The sequence below is a fragment of the Aquila chrysaetos genome, chromosome 2, assembly GCF_900496995.4.
Source record: "Aquila chrysaetos chrysaetos chromosome 2, bAquChr1.4, whole genome shotgun sequence".
Taxonomy (NCBI): Eukaryota; Metazoa; Chordata; class Aves; order Accipitriformes; family Accipitridae; genus Aquila; species Aquila chrysaetos.
In genome coordinates this window covers 30,062,754-30,088,653 of record NC_044005.1, presented here as the reverse complement: position 1 = coordinate 30,088,653, position 25,900 = coordinate 30,062,754, and the positions used below count along the sequence as shown (strand labels likewise).

Genomic DNA, 25,900 nt, shown 5'->3' with positions numbered 1-25,900 from the left:
CCTACCACCCTCCTTGAATTGGATTTTCCTATTCTTAATATTCTTGGGCTCAGAGCTTGTAGGAAAAGAGTTTACATATAGTGATAGAGAGCTATTCAGTTTTCAGTGAGTAAATCTACAATCTTAAAAAAAAAAGTCAAATAAAATGTAGAAATCTGATAAAACACATTGAAAATAAATAAAAAGAAAAAAATAATTCCATTCACTGCAAAACTCAGAATGTATTACCATTACAGCTGTTGTCTAAGATACATAATGCAGAGACTTACTGTTTTTCTCTGCTGAAAATGTATCACATTGTCCTTTTTCAATTTTTTTCATCAATGAAAGATAGTTTTGTATTTAATTTGGATTTTTGTTGTCTCCATTTTATCTCCTTTTCCATTTGTTTTCCTCCATTTGAGGGTCACAATTCTGTCCACTTAACAATTATCCCACCTTCAATGTTTCTATTGTCAGGCATATCTCAAAGCAAATTTTAATTGAAAACTACTTTGTTCAAGTCCAGTGATACTTTTGCTACTCCCCTATCGTATCCCATTATTGTTTTGTCACATTTACTTTCATGTCGGATTGTGCTAGGATTTTTTGTGTTCAAACCTTTAAAGCCTGATACTGGTCTCTTGAACAAAGCATAACTAATGGGATGAAAAAGTAGTCAACGCATCAAACGTCATCAGAGCCAGTAGTTGCCAGTAGTTTCCAGTTCATCAGCTCATCAGATAAGTTAGTATATATCCATACATATTCCTCTACTGTTTTATGGAGTAGCTCTTTCATGATAAGCTATTACAGAGGTGGATAAGCAAACATGAAGAGATTGCCTTGTACTTTTACTGTCGCTGTAGCAATCTCTGAATTTGGTATAACCAACATCTGTTGCCTCTCAATCTCCCAAGAAGCTGGCAATCAACCTTCATGGCGATCCATCAGCAGACTTAAGGGCATCTTAAAAATCCTTCAGACTGTACCTTCCTACTTGGAGTGGTACTTTCTGTCTGCTGTGTTACCTAGATGCCTGCTTTGGCCCATTCAGTGTCAACAAGAAACAGTCTCCATGTCATTAAAATATCAAAGTCATTGAGGTCACAAGGCAATGAGTCTACTGCAGACTCTTCAGTAACTGGAAGTAAATAAAGCAGCTATCATGTGCTGATCAAAATCTTACAACCTTAGACTTTTGAGCCTGTATTATTGAGAAAAGAAATATTTGCTAGGTTACTCAGATACTTCTGCCTTGAAGTGAGGCCTTGGTGTCTTTGAAAAGAGTCTTGGCATTATGGAAAAGCACATACGTAGTCTTTGGAGATGAATGGAATGGACTTTGTTTCAGCTATTTGTATATCACATTCAGGAGTTCTGAAATCCTTTAATATGGCACAGAAATGTTAGCACTGGATACAGGTGTAAGCCCTGCATTGCTGCTTTACAGAATCACAGCTCTTACCAATGCCAAGAGTGGGTATTTACACCTGCTTTTCTCTCTGGTGTTCTTCATGTGCGAGAGAATTGTGGAAAGTAAGCAAGCTTAAACAAACTGACCAAATTGCAATGAAGGGAGCAAAGTTATCTTCATTACTTACTAAATCACAGAGGACTGTTAAACCTAGCAGCATAATCTGAAGTACTGGTGGAGATACTGCATAAAAATAAGTAAATTACTCTATAAAAAATTTGGCTTAGCCAGTTTCGTTTAGAAATTTTGATGTTTTGTTGCACACCTAATGTCTGCATTTCAATAATGGAGGATTCAAATTTGGTTAGCTGTGCCTCATACATCAGTTGCTGTATATCAAAATATTTTAAATATTTAAAACCCCATAAAAGTGTTTTCACAAATTAGTCTTTGTAGTCTACATGAATTCAATTTTTTGTTTTGTGCAATGGTACCTTTCTATCAACTTGTTTAAAATTAAACATTTTCTGAGACTGTGCTCTCAGATTTTGCATGTAAAATCATAAAGTTAGAATTCTTTAAGTGCCAATTTTGAAGATGGAATCTAAATTTCTTGTTGAAATTTTATGTCCATGGCAGTTTTATTATCAGCCTTTTTCACATAATTCCTGCCTTTATTCACAATTTAAAATTAATATTTTTTATTATTTCTTTTTTTAGAAGAACTTGAAGAGTTGGGCAAGATTTGTAAATCTCAGTTATGCATTTGAAGTAAGTGCAGTTTTTGGCAGAATTTAGATTCAGTAATCCAAGAGGGCAAGAGAGCCAAAAACTCTGTTAGAGAGACAAAACTATGCCATTGCACTTGCCTTGTGATACCATTTTCTTGATTCAATCCAAAATTGAAATTATTGTTTCCCATCTAAGTGAAAGATTCACCTGGAATTCAGAAAGAAGATGTCCCTATTCCAAAATCACTTTAAGGACCGAATATATCATGGGCTAGTTAAGAACACAGCAAAAAACCACCTTCCATTTCAGGGGAATAGGAAGGAGGAAGAAAGAGAAGGCAGCTGGTTTTTTGCATAACAGTCTAATGATTAGTACATTTCTCAGATGTGGGCTATGTTAGAGTCAGATTTAATTCCCTCCTCAGCCTGAGGGAATTCACATACCCCACATTCCAGCTTGGCCTAAATTCTTTTCTCTTCTTCTATTATTTTTCCCCCTTGAAATCTTTTCTGTCAAGCATTTTGCTCTGTCCCGGAAAGGTATCCTGACCTTTCTCTGTAGGAAGAAAGAAAACTGCAGAATTCAGTATTTCATCACATGGCTACTGCCACACCTCCTTAATTGAGTGAAGAAGGAATAAGAAACCAACATCAGGAAGCATTATGTGAAGAGTTTTCTAAATGTCAGCACATGCATTCCCCAGACTTTTCAGCACTGGGAAGACTTAAAGGTAATTTGTCAGAGAGAAAGAACTGATCGAGAATTCACCCATGTAAATCGATGACCTTTTAGTCAAAAGGAAGTCTCTTAGCTAGTAAAGATGCAGCATTACTTATAAAAGAACAAAATACTAATGGGCCAATCTGAGTCTTATGAAGTATCTACTTGTAGATATAAAGATACGGTTCAAGAAAAGATGGTCTGCAACAGGGTTAAGAAGACTAGAGTTCATTTTATGCCTTGCTATAGAGCTGTGAGATTCTATTAGGAGAGCTGTCTGGAAAAGCTTGATTCACACATAGCATCTAAATACATTAACCGCTTTTTTAAAAGTGTTCAGCAGCTACTAACTCTACCTTCTCAAAAAACATTTTCAGGGCTGAGCATCTTTTAAATGGGATTTATAGCACTGTTCTACCATCTGGAGACATAAATGTATGTTAGGCATTCATTTTTGCAGTAGCACTAATGAAACTAACTAGTTAGTATTATATAAAAGGCCTTTTTAATAGCAGTCTTCTTGAAAAGAAAGACTCAAGCTTTCATCGTTCCTCATGACGACTGCAGCTGTAGTATTCCTGACACCTGTATCAGGATGTGTTTCTCCTCAGATATTGTCTTAAATGGTCATATGGCTTCAGAGTTGTGATTTTGTTGCAGTGTGTTCCAGACTCTATAAATGGGAAATCACAAACTGGGTTCTGAAAGAGAAGAAAACATAAAATTGAGCAAACACAGACTGCTTTCTGGGAGATGTTCTATTTTCATAAATTCTGTTTTCAAAGAATAAGTGATATGAAAAGTTAATAATATCACCAAATGAGCAGCAATTGCCTTTGATTCTGATCTTTAGGCAGTATAATTCTGAAGCTACCTTTCTTAAAAGTCAGTGGATATAACAGTGAAAGAAAATTATGAGATCAAGATTTACTCTGATACATAATAAAATATTCAAAATGGACAGAGATCAGCTCCAAGCCAAATCTGGTATTCTTTCAAGAACGAAGTTTTATTGAGTCATAGAGAAACAAAACGTTTGTCTCACTTTCATAAGTAGCACTAATTATCTAGATGTGTGAACTAGTAGTGCAGTGTGAGACCCGTTGCAGTGTTAATAAACAGAGATCAGTGAGTGGGATGAGAATAATGAGATCTCACCAGAGTCGGAACCAGAAAATACCTCCCATTACACGCTGCAAGAAAGGTGTCATGCTCCCAGGTGGGAATGCCTACTGAAAATGAGAGATCTTCAGTCCACAGAGTTTTCTTAAGTTATCCACCAATGTTGTCTGCCATTGCTTATTGTTAATGATTGGGAGTATGCCTTATGTAGTAGCAAAGAAAACCGCACTGTGAAGAGTCACGAGCCAGAATTTGCTCTAGGACAGGCAGATGCTGCTGCCAACATCTCTGCTCCACTTGGCTGTTTTGTAACTGCTGCCAGTGGATATTTTGGCCCACCTCCTTTTCATAATGTAAACATTGTCTTAGATGTACAAATGCAAACACTAATAACCATTTTAATTATCCCTACACTTTCAACAGGTCACAGTTTTTGTCCGAAGTATGCTTAGAAAAGACAATAAACTCATACATTAAAAAAATATAACTAATATTAAGCTAAAGTAGATGAGTGCATCTTCCTGCTCTTCAGCAGATACTTGCAGAAGTAGGATCATCCTTCCACTGGTAAAACTTTATTGAGTGTGAAACAGTCAAAAAAATTCAGAACTAAGATGAAACTGAATGGAAGGTTCTTAAACTTGCATTTCAGCGAATTTTGCATTTAAGAAAATTTGTTTCTCATTGTGTTTCTCATTGTTGCACGTTGTCTTGATCTGGTAACATGAGATCAATAGCTGTTGAATAGAAAATATAAGTCTTGAATTGATAGTCATAAGGGTATAATCCTAATATCTTATGCAAACATATATGTGTATCTAGCTTTTGTAGAACTGTGATGAGTTAACTAGAGGGAGAAGAATATATTTTTGCAAGAGAGTATTTTTCACTGTTGCCTCTGCAAGTAAATATTTTCTTGAAGAATTGCATGAAAATTCTAAACAAGAATACCTTCTAGGAATAAAGTTGTTCCACAAATGTGGAACCTACACACTCAGACGTTACTTTCATTGCACTGTGATCTCTCACAGGCTGTATTAGTGGGCAAGCAGAAGTTCCTTTGTTCATTCATGTGTAAGTAATGAAGACACCAGGAAAAAGCATAGTTGTTGCACTCAAGGAGGTAAACCTGTGGATTATTGCCCGTCTCCATGTCCACTCGACAAAGGAAAGGCCACCATGCATGTTCCCCTGAATAGCTAAGGCTGTACAGCTCATTTTATATACCAGCTACACAAGTTGGGTCTCATTAATGTTTTACAATCACATGTTCTTTGAAATTTAAAAAAACAGTAGAGAAATTATCTTTTACAAACAGCTGAAAATTTTAAAATGCTTTTTAAGTATTGTCATTATGAATTACTTCCCTGTAATTTTTCCTTCACCATTGATTATTGTATTCAATACATGCTGAAATGTTAGCTGCCCACATTTCATAAGGGTCAGGCTGTTCCTTTGTCCTGTTAAAGCCAAATCCTTTTAAAAGTTCCTTTTTTTCCTGTTCCCTACTCTTCACATCTTCTTAGTGATATAATACCTGCATTAATTTATTTGCATTGTGCAACAATGAGATAAACACTGAATTATGATTTCACCTCATCATGAACTTGGAAAAACATCTTTATTTCTCATTTACTTTTTAACCCGTAATTCCCACATGGTTTTTAAATTTTCTTTTACCTTTTGTGCAGGTTCTTACCTGTGTAGAGCATTATGTTTTATTGGCTTTTTCCTGTTGCTTATAATGTCATTTATATTAATGAATGTATTGCAACACTCCTCTGAGGCTGGAAAGTGCTGACATACCAAGAGATCAAGTAACTTGCCAAAGATAACAATGGCTGTTTGTGTCAGAGCCAACTGTGATTACATGCTGTACTTCATCCTCAGCCTTTCTTCCTAGCGCATGAATATTGTCAAATCATCTCTGTGTTCCAGCACATCACACTTCATTTTCTCAGGCTGGTACTTCCTTTGTTTTGATGGTTGCCCTGAACAGGCAAAATGAGATGCTAAATAAAAAAGTACTCAGATCAGATAGTGTGAAATTTAGCAGAACCTTCACAGAAAACCTAGAAAAATATGAACTCCTGCTCTCAACTGGGCTACCACTAGCTGTAGAAGAGCTACTCCAAAATTCTTTTCCTCAGAAAGAAACAGAAGCAAAGTACTAGCAGAAAAGCACATTTTCCTGCTGCTTAGATTTAGTCCAGGGGAGCTCCCTGAGGCTGCTGTTCCTGCCACCTTGTTGTGGGAGAGGAGCAGGGCTGGTGGCATCCACCTCCTCAGCTGACAGCTCGCTTAATTCCTTGAAAACTTTGTCTTTCTTATTTCAAAACAAACAAACTTTATATAGCTACTTTTTTTTTTTCAATTTTATTAATTTTTTTTTATATCCACCATAGATTTCTCCACCCTAAAGACCTCCATGCTTTATCAACTAGTGTGAAGCAATACATGTAATAAGCACATGTAAAAATGGTAGGGAATCATTATGCACTATAGCTTTTTATATCTGGACCAAAGTGAAAGTATTAGCAAACCAAAATGCCCCATTCACTCACGCAGATAGTACTACTTTGCAGCTGCTCTTCACTGACTTTCTATATGAATAGGTGGTTGCATAAGGTTCAAGGCCCATCATTTACTCAAAACCCAAGTTTTTTAGTATAATTTGCTGTCATATGAAGCAAGGTTCCTCTGTACCTGCTCATTTGACAGAATGGGAGAACAAAGGCACAGAGCATTTCAGTGATGTATCCATCACCAGTATACCACACATGAAGCCGGTAGTCAAACAAGGACCATCATATGAGGCTTTCATTCCCTGTACTTGTTGACTTAACCTGGTGCAATGACTTCTGGATAATGATCTGGACACTGATTTGCAGTTTTTAGCTTCTAGAACAGAAAATTGATCATGAGTGTTTCAGGCCATGTTTCCCAGAGAATTCCTATAGTATAAATGTCCTTTTTCTCTATTGTCCAGAGTGCATGTACACCACTTTATAACCAAACAAGCCCCTATGCTTCTGTTCTACATGTTTAAGCATGCCTCTTGATTTGTCTGTTTAATGCACTGATACTAGCTGAAGAATGGCGTTTGCTTGAGCCCATCTGCTTTACCCTATGGAGAAGGCAGAATATAGATGTTTGGTGGGAATAGTTCCAGTTTCTCCTTTTTAGAGCATCATTAGGAAGCCGTCTTTCTAATAATAATAATTCCCATTTGACATCATGGAGGTAAAAAGAAATCACTGCTGACATCAAAAATGAGGTGATATTTCAGCAGTATTATTTCACTGAAGATAAAATGGAAGTCTTTATTACTCCCAATGCTTTTAAAGAAAGCTGAGCAAGGCTTATACTGACCCTGGAGCTTATATACCTTAATGCATCTATAACCAGTATGAAATAAGAAATTTTAATTGTTACTGCTATATTTTTTGCCTGTCCCTCCTTAGAACCAAGAATTTTGTGCCTGCTTAAAGGAAAATAATCAGTATCTGAGAACAAGCTTGGGAAAGCACAATTATCTTAATTTTCTCCATTACTTAAAATTCATACAAAAGACCCCCCAAAAATGAAAACAGTAAGTGTATTACAAGAAGCGGTAATTTTCTTACAAACTTCATATTGGAGCCTTGACTGGGAATCCATACGGATTGCATAAAGAGGTCTGAGCTCTGAAGAGGTTACCCTGAAGAGGGTTACAAGTTTTATTTCACTTTTTATGGATAGGTATTTTATTCTTTCTGAACTTCTTGTGCACATTGCTGTGTGAATTGCTTGCCATTAAAAGGACATAGCCAAGGTCTGTTTCATCAGTTGTAAACAATATATTTTCCACTTTTGTTTGTGATAGCACATTAGGAGCTCCCATACCCCTTTCCTTTGTACAAGACGTATTCAATTATAATTCTAGTCTTTGTATAATTGTCCATCCTAAACCAAACACACAATATAGCACATCAGTGACTCTATCCAAATATACTTGGAAAACAGCATATCTGCCTAGTTTGGCAATATTTCCTAAATTTGAGATCTATTCTTGGTGTACTGCTGGTTTTTTGGTTTGTTTTTTTTTTTTTTTTTATTTAGGGGACATATGAAGAGTAATATACACTGGAAACAATTAGAGCAACAGGATGCAAGTCCAGTGCCTTTAAAATTTACAGTATTGCTCTAATTAAAAGAAAGTTCAAGAAATATGGATTCTTCCCATGGCTTCACTTTACAGAACTGGTCATGTACTTGCAAGTAGTGTCTCCTCTGTATAACAAAAAAAGCGAGATCAAAATGTTTCATAGTCTTTCCACAATCAAACTTTATGAAACTTTTGCAATTAACTATGTGGTGGAATCATCACGTTATTTTGTTCCAGGCAAATATGTTTATAACAGAGCAGTCACAGCTCATCTGCTGTTGAGTTACTGCTTCTCAGTTATTCTCAGAAATAAGATCTGAATTCATACAGGCGTGCAAATATTTAATAGTTATAAGCCTTTAAAAAATCAAAATTAGTAGTTACCAGTTACAGTGAGATGTTTAAATCTGAAATGAACTCTGCACTTTCAATGTAAATGGGTCTCATTCTATGTACAAATAGTTTGGGCATTTTCCCCAAGAATTTGTGCATGCATGAATGGAATGCTTAATTTTATTTCATGTGAACTCAATGAGCCCTTTTACTTTTGACATATATTGGAAAGTCCAGGCATGTTTTTTCTCTGAAATATTAGATGAACATCTCTCTGCTTGAAAATCATTACCTTATTAGTCTTTTCATTCATTTCTCCTTGCTCAAGTGCTCAGAAATGTATATTTTTTTCCTAACTAATCAACTGCTTTCAGTTCTTGTGATCCTTCACATTGTTGTATTGTTACAAAGACTATGTTGGTTAGGTCAGTCCACCACTAGACCTAGCACTGTGTTTAAGAGATACCTAAATGCAGAGCTGTGTTTTAATTAGCTGACAGGGCATCACTGAACACAGTCTGGCTCTCCCACAGTCACATGCCCAAGGTTAGGAACGGGGCACTGGACACAGTTTTTCCTGAGGAAGCAAGGAGCTGATTCACAATACGCAAACATGCATTATGGGTTGTTTTCAGTCACTTTATAGTCATATGCATTCATAAATTTTGATATGGTTGTAAGATGCAGACTTTGATGGTACAAAACTCACAGAAGAGCTTTAGATCACTGGAGCAACCACAGATGAAGTTTATGTTGACAATTTATCAGCTCTTCTCCGTCAAGGAAAATTGTTTTTTAGTGCCTGCCTATTAGCAATCACATGCATATTATGAAATCGAGTTTTGGGGAGGACAGCCTGCCATCTGTCTTTTCTGTATTTTTTTCACAATGCATCATGCTAAAGTTAAAACTTTCTGTGCTTCAAAATGGTGTAAAATATGAGATGTCTATAATAGAGACACTTGGAAAGAAAAATAGACTAAGTAGAAATGTAAATCTTTATAAATTTTATAAACAGGCAACTACTGATGCTATACTTCATGTTTTAGCTTCAAGTGCCCTCCACATTTTCCACACACCATAGTGCCCACCATGTGCTCTTACTCTAGATTTCAGGGTTGCTAAAATGATAACTAATTAATATATATCTCAAGGAGAGTGAGAATCCTTTCTTTATAAACTCTTTCGGGTTTGGGCGTGGGGGGGGGGAATGGAACTGCAAATGCCTGATGTGGAGAATGAAAAAAATATGTTCAGTTTCTTTTCTGTGTTCTGATATGCTAAGATTTTATCAATAATATTGTTTTCCTGTAAAAATATCTGCCTCAGAGAAAATCTGCTCTGTAGCTGTCAGGATTACACCTCTCAGAATATGCCTGTGATGATTCCGTTAAATTGATAAAAACAGAACACTCTGCTATATAGAAGGATTGCTGAAAAGAATATTCTGAGACCCTTTCATGTGTAACAGCACTTGTATGGCAGTATGTTTATTGTGCTATAAATTCCATCACTGATTTTGGCCATTTCAAATTGATTCTGCAGTAACTGTAAGTAATGAACCTTACAGACAGAGCCAAGGAAAAAAAGAAAAAAGAAAAAACAAGCCAATAAACTTGTGGCTGTAGGAATACAAATTGTAGAGTTCATTTAGCCTCAGTTTTTATCAGATCGTGCAGCCAATACCCCACAAAGCCAGAAAATATATCCAACAAATATACAGTGCCATAGCCCTGGCTTGCTTTAAATTTAGCAGCTAAACTAGACAGTCAATTATTCGAAGCACATGTTTGTACAAAGTGTCCTGTGGATATCACCTGAGATTTAAGGAAGGTGCTCAGCATAAGTGGATGACAAAACAAGAGAAATTATAATAAAGTGACTTAAACAGGATAACGAGCTAAATCCTGAGCTGTTTTACATGGTCTAAGCAATAGCAGGCACCACTGGATTTCACAGGGGTGTAGATCAATGTGCAGTGGGCTGCTAATGACTCACCAGGTCAAAATATATAAAAGGCTTCAAAATTTACATATGTTCCTAGCCTATTTCCCTTTCTTTACTGAAAAGTTCTACCAGGTTAATAAGAATGATGTGATACCTTTTTTCCAGGTACCTTTAACGATCTCATAGATTTTAACAGAGAATTTATGTGCTTGCTAAAGATTACCATGGGATGGTTTTAAAACCCATCAAAAAGATACTGTTCTAAGGCTTTTCACATTTGTTTTATAGATTTCTATTACATTCTATAGGAACCCACTGATCTTGATTTGTTAAATATTATCTACATTTCTCACAATCTTATTAGTGGATGCCAAGATCATTTAGACTCTTATTTTGCAAATAGACCATGGATCTAGTCCCACTAAATCAGTGGGCTTGTCATGTGATTAAAGCATATACAAATGTACATGTATGTTCTACCCTTGGTTGTTACATAAAGAGCTAACTTCCGATTTTAACTCAAATGCTGAAAAGACTAAAGTTTTCTTCTACATAGTTTTCCCAACATTACAGGAGAGAGAAACAAGGCCATGTTTTGGTTTCTGTGCAAAAATAAATAAATGTCTGGGTTGGGTTCCTACAAGCCCTGCAGCACTTCCATGCATCACAGCTTGCACACTCATGTGTCTTACAGTCTGCATTGAGTGCTGAATTCATTCTGTGTGTCTTCTTGTACCTAACTCTGCAGATTTATCTGAACATCTGTACTGTCTGTGAGAGATATTAAATCCTCATTTTGAGATCAAAATGCTTGGGTCCATTCTAGCCTTATATAGGCCACAAAGAAACTCATTGTCTAAGGCATATTCCTTGCCTCTCTCTATAAAAAAGTCTATTTTATTGATTCGACCAGTTTACAGCAGAAGCCTGAGTGACACACAGAGGAGAAAAGACACAGAAAATGAGGCTTTCAGTTAAACACCAAATATGGTGAAAGTTATAACAAAATAATGAGAGTTGGGAACACTATTTTTTCTCTCACTCTCTGCTGTTTCGTGTTGCAATGAGGAACACAGTGAGTGAGTCTGAAGTCTTGTGAATAGCCCCTGGTAACCAAGAGCAAAGAAACCTTGCTCATTATCTCTACTCCCCTTCTGAATAAACATTTCAGCCATCATAAATGAGTGTGACATGAAGGGCAAATGAATGGCTCTCATTCCAGATGAGAAACAGTTGACAGCTGAGCAACCTGAAGGTTGTTGTGAAGGTGCAGATCCCGCATGATGGGGCAGGTGTACCATTTATTTCAGTTCAACCTGAGATGCATCATATGAGAGATTCCCAGCCTTGCAGAGGATAAATCCTAGGTGTTCAACCTGACTTTTGGTTAGGACTGCAGTGAGTGAAAGACAGAGCTGTCCTAATTTTTTCTTGTAATTTTATTAAATTACATAGAAAAACTTAGTCAAATATAAGGAAAGGTTCAGTGTGGATTGACAGATGGCATACAACACCCCTACTGTATCTCATTCATAAATATGATTAATGTAGAGGTAATTTCTTGGTAACCTGTTTTTCAAAAAAAACATATTCTAGGTGGTGGGTTAGTAAAAGAAAATTAATCTCTGCATGTTAAACTTGCCAACTTTTGAATTAATTACATGAGTATGACAATCAATTAATAAATGTTAAGCAAACAACAGAAAATCAGTGAATTAAAAGTAACTAAATTGATTCCAATGCAGATAAAGCAAGAAGCTGCCATAATTCTTCAGTGTAGATTCAAGAACGCGAATCTTGTCTCATCAGTTCTTGCTCCCCATTTATCCACATCTGGCATTTAAAACAATGCTGTTTTATTATGATTTTTACAAATAAATTGCTATCTATAATCTAACTTGCTACATTAAGTGGATTATAGAAACAAATCATAAATAGTAGTCCATTTGTAGCTGTCAAGGAGAAGGTCAGAGCTTTGCAAAGACCATTCATCTCCAAGTGGAATAAAAGTTTTTTCTTCAAAGAGAAATCACATACCTTGTTTGGGTGACTTTAGCTAGTAGTGACAGGACAGTTTCTTGAAATACCCACAAAAACCCCCCTCTCCACAAAATTAACTTGATTTTGGATCACCAGTCTTCTGCAAAATTGGGGTGATTTGACATGAAACAGATCTCATCACTGAATATTTCTGGGAAAATTTTATTTGATTTGATTGAAAGTATATATTTTCACATTGTTCAAAAGTTTCAGGAGAGGCTTAGGATGTTGCTAGAGGCTTACAGGTCACACATCTATGGAAAGGAGCTTGAGCCTGAGATCGAAACATTTATGACCTATTGGTATCACTGCCACTGAACACACAGTTTGTATGTCTCCATTAATTTATCAGTATTATTTCATTGCATTTCACAGAATTGTGCAGAATAAGTCTGTATACTCATTCTCATTTTTTGCAGAAAGTCATACAGAGATTTGTTTCAGGAAGGACATCTCCTAGTAGACATGTTCCTCTCATATACCTTAATTTACAGTGCTTAGCGTAAATAGTAGGCACCACCTTCCTTGTGTCTTAGCACAAGGGAGTTCATAACCTAGAACACTTCTACTGAAACTAAAATAAAAATAGAATTGGTAGACATCTGAGTAAACACAATATGTCAAGGAAAAGTCAAAGACTTTTGCAAAGCTTTCTCAGGCAAGTGTGTCTACAGGGGATTTCCATTTGATACAGAGTAGCTGCATTTCCAGCATGGGAACCAGCACCATCCCTGACCAAAAGTCTGAAAGAAATTAAGCTCCCAGTGGAGGGAGAGGATCCTCTCATGGATTAGTAAGTGCTTTAAAAACCAAAACCCAGGAATGGTCAGTTTTCTCAGTTTAAGCAGTCAGTGCTGCTTTTTCACAGAGATTGCTGTTCCTGGAGCCTTTGTTCTCAACACATTCATAAATTAAATGGAAACAAAGGTGAACAGGAAAGTTGCAGTGCTTATTGGATTGTAAAAATGTAAGTCTAACGTGAACAGTAGCACAAGAACTTCATGATTCTATGTGAAGGGACAATAAAATAGAAGATAAAATTCAGTTCAGGTAAATGTAAAGTAATACACAAAATACAATCCTGGCTGTATATATACAATGAAGAGCTCTGAACCAGCTGTTACTGCTCAGAGGAGGTACCCTGGAGTTGTAATGGGAGGTTTATGAAGAGAACAGCTTAGTGCTCAGTAGTGGTCAGAAAGCAAACAGAGTGCTAAGAAATTATTAGGAAAGAAATTAAAAATCAAACAGAAAATGTCATTATATCATTGTATAAATCAATGTTTTTCCTATACCTTGAATACTTGTGCGCTTGTTATACCACCTCCTCTCAAACTGAAGATTGTAGAACAGCAAAAAAGTGACAACATTGATCAATGTTGTGGAACAGCTAAAACATACCTAGGCAATTCAGCTTTGAAGAAAGATAACTATGGAGGCACATGATAGAAAACATCAGTGTGTGGAGAAGGTGAATGGGGTATAATTTTCTGCAATCTCTCAATACGTAGCGTGGGGAACAAAATTAAAGTAGTAAATGACAAATTCAGAACAAGCAAAAGGAGGCACTTACCGATTCCAGATTTCAACAGTGAAACTCATTGCCACAGGGCACTATGAATGCCAAAAGCTTACCAAAGAACATGCCTGTGCCTCAGGAAGTACTGGGAGAATACACAAGGGAAATGCTATTAGATGCTTGCCTAGTCTGATACGCTCCCTTAGCCAGCCTGAGTGACATGTTGAGGATGCTGATCTAGACAGGCCTTTGGTTTGACCTGCTACAGCTGCTGTTAAGGACACACAGCTGCTTCTCTGGAAGGGCTGTCATGGTGCACCCTAGCCTTCTCCTACAGCCAGAGTCTCTGTAAAGCCACTTTAGGGCTTGGGGCTTGCAGTTTGAATGCCAGCTACTTTCTTTATCAGGACCATGTGAGACTGTTTAAAATTGTTCAAATAGAATGCTGAGAACAGTCAGAGAACTACTGAGACTAGATGTTGGCAGACATGCCAGGAGACTTTTGCCTCCCATCCTATGATCATTCCTTTTCACCATCTGGATGTGGAGGCATTACTAGCCACCTGCAGCAGCTTTTCTGAAATTCGCAGTTGTATTTTTCATTAAGTCAGCTCATATACTTTGCTGTATGTTTTCCCCTTGTAAATTGAAAATTTGTAGTTTAGATTCATATAAGTGACATTGATGGGAAGAAGGTGAAAGCATGTTAATAATTATGGGAAATTAATCTTTTTTGCCCATCTCCACCTTTGCTTCTGTCACAGTTGTGGCATTCTGCAGGAAAGCTTACACATTCTGTTGTCCAACATCTCTCAGTAGAACTTGTGTGTTTGTACACAGCCAGTGGAAATCAGGCCATACTAGGGGAAACCATGCAAGTATTAAAATACGCAAAATGGTTGCTTCTCTGTGTAAGAGCCTGTACCAGACACCATTAGCACAAGCAGAGGAACCTTGGTATTAATGACATTCAGATAGTTCTCAGCCTTTTTCATGGTGTGTCCTTGCTCTAGTATGAGAAAAACTCAGATCTTTCCACCCATTTAGCCACAAAATAAGGAAATCACTCTTCCCTATGACTTCCTATATGACTTTTCTTGACTAACTTCAGAATGAATTCTGGGGTTGCAACCCCAGGTGAAGAGCTTGAGTAGAACATAAACATTACGGTCTTAATCAAGGCCAGGTTGGGGAAGCCATTTCTGTCTGTACAGACAGCAGCATTTTCTACATTTTTTTCTCTGTGTGTGGGAAAAATGCATTAATATTAGATATTTTGTTTTATCTAGTCCTTGCTCACTGTGCAGAGAATCACCTAAGGTAATTGTTGGACTGCTAAGAACTATATCAAATAAAACAGTAGGAAAAAAAGAAAAAAATAATTAAAACTTTATTTCTCTCTCCAAAGATAGAAATAAAGACACTACATCTGAAGATTACTTATGATTGGTTGTCTTTAGTGCAACAAGATTTGGTTGCCCTGACATACAGGATTCAGGCTAACTTTTTTTAAAAATCCTTTCCGGACTTTCTGTTGCAGAATGATGTAGCTGGCCAGTTTCCACCACCCCCCAAAACTCTCATTGGAACTGATGCAACAAAAGTCCTTTTTCAGGTTTAATTTTTACTGCTGACAGGAGCACGAGAATTCTGGAATAGTGAGCTCCAAGAGAGTTTGCTCATGGGCAGGGATGACAATTCCTTTATTAGAACTCTGCACACTTCAATAGCTAAATGCTTTCAACTTTCTTTAAATAGTATTAAGGAAAAAATAACCTCAAGGCATTATTTTTAAAGGGGACTTCAAACATTCCGTGAGGAAAAAAAAATGCAACACATTTGAACACCAAGGGATTTGCAGTGGAGAATCTGTTAAAGTGGAGCTATCTTTTGAGTTTCAGGGTTAAAAAAGTATTGGCCTTAAATCAGGGATGCAGACTACCAAAAATTCTGAGGCATTCCAGATTCCTAGCTTAGACCAGCAGTAGCCAGATTCTATAATAGATCATTTAGAACTAAGTTAGTTATGTTAGCTAGATTTTAAATTAACTATGTTTCATTTATTCCTCGAAATTCAACATACAAAATCCATTATTACATTTGCTAGAAGTATAAGAAAATCCCAGGTTCTTAATCTTTTTTACTATATAGACTTAATTCTGCAATAACTCAATATTAGATATTTAAGAGTTTATATTTAAAAGCAGCTGTGAAGCAAGCAGATATGCAAGGGTAAATCTGCTCATCTTGAATCCTTCTGCAAATGGTCTGCTCTGGAGGTCATATCAAAGAGATTCTTTTTCCAGCTTAAACCTGTCTTTTCTAAATAGATCTCAACCTGATCTCATTTAATGCATTGATGTCTGGTTTCTTAGTCATTATATTTGCTGTATTACATATCAAAAGGACTCTTGAGAAATTCCCCCGAATTGATAATTCTAATTTCTTATGTATAGCTACTCTGTATTCACTCTGAGGACAGCTGTATTGTATGCTAAACCACGAATTGTAAAAATTGATCCTTTTGTATGTAGGTTTGTATTAAATTGAGATACTTTATTTTTTCCTGTTTGTTGCCACACATGGGTTCCTGGTGTCAGTTTGTATTTGGCTGTTTGAGCATATTAAAGTTTTGCTAGTGCTTATGATGTTCTTGCCAAGAGCGCTCTTGCAGCAATCTGCACTAGAACAGTCTTTGTGCCAATTACTTCAAAAAGTATTCTGTTATAAAACCAATTTTTATGGCTACTTTTTCAGGTTGCAGTGTGGTGGTTTCATTTAGTTTCTTCTTTTTCCATTTTTTTAATGTTGATCATCTTCAAATGCTTGTAAGTTTGGGATTATGAAAAAATAATGTGGTGTTGATAGATTGAATTGTTAATAAGACATCTTAAAAAGGAAAAGGGTTCAAAGGTATTAAAATAAAACCTGGCATGTTGAATTACCAACACTGCATATATTTAAAGGATACTACTTAACAGTAGAATGTTTGGAGCTCTTATTGCAAGGACTGATTCTGAAAACGGAAACCTTTGCAGTTGTATAAAGCAAAATAAATGAAAAATTATAATGTGCAATGACTCAGCACAATATTTCTTGAGCTTATATTATGAGGATGATTTCAGGAGTGTCAGCTCTACAACATCTTTGATTTAGAGAAAACCAGCTTGCTGATCTATTGCAATTAACAAAAAATCACAACACAGGAAGATATTTTACAGTACAAATATGCTTTTGAATGGAGGGTCTTGATCATGCAACTTTTACTACTGCAATGAATGCCAATGCAAAGCTGGACCTCAGAATTCTGACATGGGAGCCATCATGGTGGTAAAGATATATATGTGTCCGTATACGGTGCAGGACACTGTGCTGTGCCATAGTAAGCAATAACTGCTAATCTATTACCCCAAATAATAAAAATGGAAATGGTGTTATGTAACGGAATGAAAAATCAGCCATAAATTGAGGGTCTAATAATGTTAATGTAAAGGATCTAAAAATGTTGATAGCAAATATATTTTTATTAATTATTCTTGAGCAACCTCTGGTCTGCTGTTCATTTCCCAGGCTATTAAGATTTTACAACTCTTGAAAACCAACCTATTGTACACTCTTGAAAATGCTGCCGTTTTTTGTTTTGGTTTTTTTTTTTTTTTAAATGGCAGCTTTGGGAATTGTTTATTGTACAACAGTCTTCCATTACTCCCACGGAGATGTTGTAGTTTATTCTTTAGATAACCCTAACCTAGCCACATCCAGATCAGGGAGCTTCATATGATAGACATAACATGGGCAATGTCAGGTTCTTGTTTTGTCTTCACTCTTTTGGAGAGTTAGAAAGCTGTCCCTATTCCCTTCCCTTTAGTTTATTATCTAGTGAGAGGCAAGTGGGAGATAAGAGGTTATGCAACCTGAGGTTGAGGAACGACCGGCTTTTTGCACGAGTGCTCAAAACACTAACTTTTACGCAGAAGAGCAGCTGTTCCCTGTGGTGTACTTGAATGAAAGTGACTGTGGCTATTGTGCTTGCTGCTGGTGTCAACATTCCTCATATGCAATAAATAATAGTCTGTTCAGGTCATTTTAGGGATTGAGCAAGAGCTACGAACTGAGCCTGCCAAGCCAGAGTGTTTCTCATGCGATGCTTGTCTTTAAGCACCCAATGAGTTTGAGGTCTCATAAGGATACTTTTTTAAAACCCCTTGGGATTAGCCTAAATTCTGCCTCTGACTGTTTTAAGCAGCAAAATAGCTTTTGAATCTTATTATTTGGAGAGAGTGATACCAGAGGAAAGATGGGAAAAGCCTAGAGTGTCTCCAACAACTAGTATTGACTTTTTAACAATAAAATACATCCAGAGACCAAATATGCTGTTTAAATGTAAATACCATTTCCATTTTCAGACTGCCTTTTGCAGGTGTATTTGAGGGGATTTGAAATGTACTTGTAGATGGAAAAGAGGCTATTGACCTTGAAACTACATATGTGTTAGGAATAATGTTTGCCCTCCTTGAAATCAGACTTGTATTTTTTGAATGGGTGCTCAAGACCACAACTCTTAACAGTGGCTCAGGTAGCATTCAGAACATAACTGAATTAAGACTTACTGCATTTTACTTACAAAGCTGTTTCTCAGGAGTCATAGGTTACTGCCTAGTCTCTTTTTTTTCTATCCACCATGGTTCAGAATGACCCACTAACAGCTGCACTAACTACTAGTTCTCTTTGTTCTGGTGCAGACTTGATATAATAGGACAAGGTTTGTGTGTAGAAGCAATATCTTTTATTAGATGGACTACTATAATCAGAAGAAACGCAAAGAAACAGGTTTTTCAGCATACAAGCACTTTTTCAAGGCTAAAACTGAAACAGCAAACTTCTGAATCAAATAAGAGTTGAGAACAATTACTGTAAGTAGACATGTTGTGTTATGCTGTCTGAGAAAAAATGGTAGGTGATACTTAAGAAGTTGGAGATGGGTGATGTTAACAAGGGAAAGGATGGTATGATGGTTATTTTATAGATGAAAAGAGATAGTAAATCTAACGTTGATACAACAGGAGCATATGTCTACAAACTTTACCTTTCACAACTTCATTATCTGAGGGGTGATTGATCAGGTTTCCAGACATGCAGGAATCCCCAAGCGTGGCCACTGGGCATGTGCAAACTACTTTACATGGCTCATGCTGCAAGTCCAATGTGTTCTCTGTGTCTTAAGCTAACTACACATGATGGAGAAATTATGTCTGTGTGTACAGCGAGTTGGATACATGTGGGACACATTAAACTTGGTGCACATGTGGGATGATCCAACATTTTACAGCTGTAGCATCTCACTCCTTTTCAACATGAAAGTGTCATGCTCCATGGGGTCTCCTGTTAGGAATACTGAAGTGTTTATAAAAATGCAGTAAGTCTGAGAATGGGATATACAAGTATTACTGGAACTGCAAACACAAGGCCGTGCTGCACCTCTCTGATCCCAACCGCTGCTGAATGATAAGTATAGGCAAGTGATATATTTTCCTAAAGTTTTCCTGAAGACTGGGAGAGCAGGCTTTGGTCTCAATGTGGATGGGGCAGTGGAACCCCAGAAATAAATGGCTTCTGACCATGAAAAAACATAAGCAAATAGAAATGTTGTAGCGACTACAGTGGGGTACAGGGAGGAAAGAAGAAAACTGTGGTAGATAAAGAAACCTATATGGAAGTTTAGGTTGATAAGCATGGATATATTTTGATGTCAGAAAAGGAGAACCTTTAAGATATCACTGAGTGAACTCAGATGTGACAGTGGACTCTCGCTAGTGTCACAGGCAGGTTTTGAGATGCATGTCCAGGTATCTGTGAGTGAAGGAGCACACAACTCTCTGGAAGAAAAATGTAAGAACATGGCTATAGTTTGTAAGATATTTCTTCAGCCAATTTTAGCAGTTCAAATTAATTGTGTTTTAAATATCTAGGTCTTGGGTTTGGAAATATAAAATAACATCTTTGAGAGACCAAAACAAATATATATATCCCTGTAATCACAGTTGTTTCTGCAAAGGGGGATAAATGTATGTGTGAGTTGTTCATAAGACAGCTAAATAAATATCTAGGTGCACAAACTAAATTAGGATGTTTTCCTATGTGACTGTCTTCGCAAAATTTGGGTCTAAGCAATAATTTTAAGGCTTCAAATTTAATACCTCATTAAGAGAAATGATGTGGAGGGAGCACTTCTGCCAGTGCTGTGGTTTCAGTCCCATAATAAATTGGCATAGTGATTTACACAGAGAACAAAAGAAATAATTTAGAAATTTCTTTCTAACGGAAGTTTAAGTTTTGAAGAACAGAGAGACATCTGAAAGGTGAAATTCACAGATTTTTCATGCTTGCAGGTTTTTATAGCCTCTGGTAATGCATGTCCTTACTCTGACATCACATGTATGTGAAAAAACAGATGTAATATTTAAAGATGTCTTTTGACAAAGAAAGTATTTACATCTCCAGAGGTGAGATTTAGCTTTAAAGGATGATGAGCAGGTTCCAGATGTGTTTTTCAATTGCTGGGCTTTCCTTTCCTGAAGTATTGACAGAGGGAAGGTTTTATCAAGGTCTTTGTGATGTGCTTGTTTATAATGAGTAGACATTAGTAGACCACATCTAAGGGCTTATCGCTTATTGCTGACTAAAGAGAGCATATGGCAGAGAAAAGAAATATATATTTGTCCAAGCAATGTGGCTTGTTAACACTCCCACACTCATAAACTGTGTTTACATGTACTTACAATATTTTGCAAATCCCTTTTCTAATCAGCTAAAAATAAAAGCCAAATAATGATTTTTTTTTTTCCAATATTGGAGTGTAAGGCAAAGGTGATTTAGAATTTTTTTAACAAAGCAATTAAACTGTACAGAAGATTTTCATAATATTTGTTTTGCTTCAGCATGCGTATGTTATTTTCATTTCACAGTGTTAAAAAATTTATTCTTACAGAATGCTTTTTGGTTCATCCACCTGTCTATCCAAGTATAACTGTTATACAACTAGGTTACACTACAAGCAAGAACAGAGGTCAGAATGACCTATGTCAAATCCTGGTCTAGATCAGATCACAAGGTTTATTTTGACCATAAGATTTTCCTCTGCTTCTATAGGATGAAATCAACATGCAAGTTACAACACCTGCCAATAAACAGTTTGTAAGCAAAAAAGTCTCTGAACTGTTAACCCAGTCCAGCTCCCATTAGAGTAAAAAAGCAGTCTTGCTACTAATTGCATTTAGGAGGCAGATGGAGAAATGCTGGGGAAATCTGTACAGCTCTTGACATACAAAGTTTCTGATGATGCCTGTGATCAGGTATACAGCATTCACCCACCTTTTTATAATGGATAGAAAACAGTATCACTGTCTTCTCTTGCTGTGACATCTAAATGTGCCAGTCTATTCATATAGCACTATTAGAAAGAAAGAAGACAATTACAGTTTAAAGATGGATTTGGACTGTTGCATACTTTTCAGAAGAAAGCATTTATAAAGAAAACTGTGCAGAAGAGCTGCATTTACTTTTGATTTTCAGAATATTCCTAGGAAATTTTTGTTAAATATTTACATCTGGATCCAAGTATTGTCCTTCATAAAACAGTTTATTCTTGCAATTTAGCTTCATTAAAGTCATAATACTGCTTTAGGGTATGATAGACTAGTGCTGTGGGATTGAATTATAAAGAGATTAATTTTAGCTACTGGAGATAATTGACCCTATAATTCCTATCACCCCTAATCCCAGTTCAAATGAACCAGTGTTAAAAGTGGCAATACTCACAGTGTAGACAAGGTCATGACAGCTAGAATTGTTTTTTACTACCAATTAGATTTCCCACTTGGTGCGTTTGACTAATGTTGTCATAGAAAGGGATTTCAGGCATGGAAATACAGTTTCTTTAGAGGCACACAGGCACTGGAACTGATGGGCAGTTTGCTGTACATTTCCCAGTCTACAGAATCAGAAAGCAATTGAGGGCTGACCCCTAAAATTTGAATTCACATGGGGATTTAGAACATGTTTTGATCCGTGATAGACCTAGGAACAAGCTAAATAATTTGAATCTGGAAGCAAACTCCCTTAAAATTCAACAATGTTAATATAGGGTGGGTCTAGCAGGTTTGGAACTGTCTCTTGGTGTAATACTACATCTGAGGTGTATTTCAGATGAGAAATCAGAAAAAAAGTGAGGTACTGACTGAATAGAGAGTTGTTCAAAAACAAATCATGTTGTTATTTAGCTGCAAATGACATGGTGGTTTCAAAATACAAGGAAGAGATAAACGGATTTTAAGTATGATATATCTTAAAAATTCCCTCAAGTGATAGTGCCAACTTCAAACATATTAGCATAAGGACTCTTATGAAAAAACAACAGAACAACAATACTTTTGCATAGCACGTTCAGTATGAGATGATTTTTCACATTATTACTAGTTATCCATCAGCATTTTTCCAAGCATTTACAGATTTGATTTTTTGCAGTAAGCTGAAACTGCATGATAAAAAGAGGCAGATAATGATAAAAAGCAGATGTATATGCAAGCCTAGCTAGAAGGAGCAAAATATACTATTACTGCCCCTCCTGTGAAGTTAATCCTATTTCTTTTAGCTATTTCTTCATTAGTTAATGAGGTCTTGAGAAAAAAAAAAAAGAAAAAGAGTGTGTTTGAAATGGTGGGTTTGCATCCTTGCCTTTAGGAACTTTTTCAAATATTCATAGAATAGTTTGCCCTTGGAAGGTGCATTAAGTGTGAGTTTAGGCAATAATTACTAAAGATGTGGGTGGTCAGAAACCTGCAACTGAAATGGACAAACACAGCAGCTAATCACTTTCCTCATTCAGATTCACTACACTGGCTGGAGTCGAAATATAAAATAATGGAGAAAGGAGGTATTTTAATGATTAGGTTAAAAAAAAGAAACAAACTTCAAGGCTTAGATCACGGATCTGCTAGCATGAATTAGATTTGAATTTGGATGCACTTTGTGGTTTGCAGTCTTATTAATGAAAGATTTTCTTCTTTCACTTTCTATTAACAATCTCAGATCAGAAGCAAAGTGTTTGGCTGCTGCCTTTGTGCGATGAGTATCAGTGGACTTATAACTACATCCAATCTCTGTCACCTCCTCCAGTGCACCTGGTACCAACCAACATCTCTGTTGACCTCTGGGTAGTGAGTCGGGGATCACGGTGAAAGGGGCCCCCATCCCCTGGAAGCTTTCTCTTCATGTTGATGTTGTAACACACTCAGGGTGAAAATCTGGTATAGCCCGCAACGGCCAGTTCTTACAGCTCTCTTATCCATGAGTACAGGAACTGTGGTTTCCATTTTCAGTTTGATATCTGGCATCAGTGCTGTATTTATATTCTTTTATTGAAAAAAACAACCCTTTTCTTTATCCACAGAACTCCTGAAGGAGTAAAACTGGAAGTAGTGGATTGTTCTTTTCCCAGAGTTTCAACTTACTCCATTTCCGGCAGCATTCTTAGAATTTCACTTTCCAGGGGTGCAATTGCATCTCCCAGGCATCTTCTGGTGTTATCTTGTGAATAGGGAAAGAAACCATCTGCTCCCAGAGATCCCCATACATACATAGTGTACTAGGCAAAGGCATCACGTGTCTACGTAAAAAAAAAAAAATCTTGCTGTGGATGCAAGAAGACCATCCTGCAGCTGAGCTCATTGATCACTTCTCGGCTGTTCCTTCTCAAATTGCCAACCACAAAGAAGTAATTCAAGGCTGTGAGCAGTCTCTCCATGGTGTAGGTGACTAGCAATTCAATTAAATCCATTCTGGAAAAGTTTCAAAACTGCCGATCTCTTTGTCTCATGTACAATTTCCAAATGTTAAAAAATTAATATTTTATTAATTTCTACCTTCATTATTTCAGTTTTGTCTCCCTCTCTCTTTTCTTTTGTTGAATTTCTAGCTTGTTTTTTTCTTCTTTCTTTCTGTAACAACCACCACAACAAAAATCAATACCACAAGGAGTTCTGAGGTTTTTATTTGATGAATGTGAAGCTTTTGCCTGTTATGTTCTTGTCTTCTTTTTTGCCATGAGGACATATAGGACATGTTGACAGCCAATATTAATACGCTTAACACTAATACTGGCAGTTACTTAGTACAATTTTTGGCTGTGTTAAGTGGTCAGTAGGGAATAGTAATGCTATCCTTTAAAAGAAACTGATGTCACAGTTGCATCCAGAATTCACTGGGGTTTCTTTTATTGTTTTTATTTTCCAGGTGATTCATATAACAGGCCGGTTACGTCTGAGAGTGTCACTGTCCCACGGACGGACAGTACCCAGCCAAATCATGGGACTTGTTGTCGTTGCTCATGCTTTGCCACCTCCTACAATTAATGAAGTCAGGATTGACTGCCACATGTTTGTCACTCGTGTGAATATGGACCTCAATATCATTTACTGTGAAAATAGGTACAGCTTTTAGCTCCTTTTTTCTTTGTTTTAGCTGTGTGTATTCTTTGTTCCATTGGCTTGGCAAAAAGTTTTGAAATTTATGACTCTTGCAATGCCATCCTGGTGTTGTATAAGAGCATTGAATTCACTCTCATCATCATCACCTTCATATTCATTACATCTTTAGAGGATAAAGGTAAATTAAAAACTACAGGATATCTTGCTAGAATAGAGGAAGATAGACCAGGAAAGATTCCTCTAAGCTTTCCCTGCTTTTTACAATCTCCCACCATCCCTCTCAGAGGCAAGATTTGGGACTAGACAGACGTTGGTCTGACCCGTATGGCCGTCCTTATGCTCCCCCGTCCTCCCCTCCACAAGTCTTTCTGTCTGAAGTTTTAAAGTTTTCCATTTTTGCACTGATTTGCAGATTACAGCACATTGTGCTTAGTGTTTAATGGAACAGAAGCACAGATGGCCTAGATAGTAGGCTAGAGAGGTGGGATCTGTTGCAGTACGAGGTGGGAAAACCGTAGAATAAAATTGGTTAAGGGCACACTGAGAAAGACAGCAGTGAAATGGGAACAGGTGATGAGGAGCTGGTTGAGGGGGGCTATGTTCAATGTGGTAGCAACAAGTGGACTAGGAGAGTGGAAGACAGGATTTAAATTCAGCTGTCTACTGCCTGGGGGGGTGGGTGCCGGTAGCGTCGAGGGCTCCCCATGAGGGTCTGTTGGGGCAAGGCCTGGCAGTCAGGGCCTGTGCCAGCCCCCAGCCAGGAGCAGGGTAGCTGGGGGCACCGGGGCAGCCCCAGCCCTGGGCATCGGGCACCTGCCTGGGGACGGGCCGAGGCCAGGCCGGGACGTGGGCTGGGCCTGGCTCAGCAGGGCCCATGGCTGGGCAGGGACGGGCTGTGGGGAGCCGGAGGCCGGCCCTGCTGTGGCATTGCTGGGGCAGGGGCTGAGGGTGCCGGGGGGCAACGTGGGGTCCTGGGCCGTGGGTGGGGGGAGAGGAGCCTGAGGGGTTGAAATGGGATCCTGGGCTGTGGGCAAGGTGTGGGAAGGCCTACGGGGCTGGTCAAGAACATTAATGCTTATTGGTGCCCTCAGTGCCCTGAAAAATAAAAATAAATTCTAGGGAACAGGTATTTAGAGCAGGGTGAAGATATCTGAGAAGGAAGGTATAAATAACAAAGAAGTTTGGGTCCATTGGTGGAAGTCTGAGGCATGGGGGAAGGTTGGAAAGGAAGAAAGAAGGTAATGCAGCCAAAAGAAATTTTGTCAAGGGGACCTATCACCAAAAAGTGGAACAAACAAGATGACTAATGCAAGCTTTTCATGTGACAGCAGCTGTGGCATATTATAAGTTAAGAGTGGAAGCTCACTGATATGAGCAATCATAATTGCTCAATCATAATGGAATACCTATGATCAGGATGGTACACGAGTATAAACTTTTAGTGAAAGGGATATACTCAA

General features: G+C 37.4%; 1 protein-coding gene across 5 annotated transcripts in view; it reads left to right on the top strand.

The window, feature by feature from the left end:
- NPAS3 (neuronal PAS domain protein 3) overlaps positions 1 to 25,900 on the top strand; it is a 629,276-nt gene that overhangs the window by 571,857 nt on the left and 31,519 nt on the right. For all 5 annotated transcript variants that reach the window (XM_030000462.1, XM_030000432.1, XM_030000440.1 and 2 more), the window contains one exon: positions 24,247 to 24,440. In XM_030000462.1, coding sequence (XP_029856322.1) covers positions 24,247 to 24,440 — 194 coding nt within the window. The remainder of the gene's footprint in view (positions 1 to 24,246; positions 24,441 to 25,900) is intronic.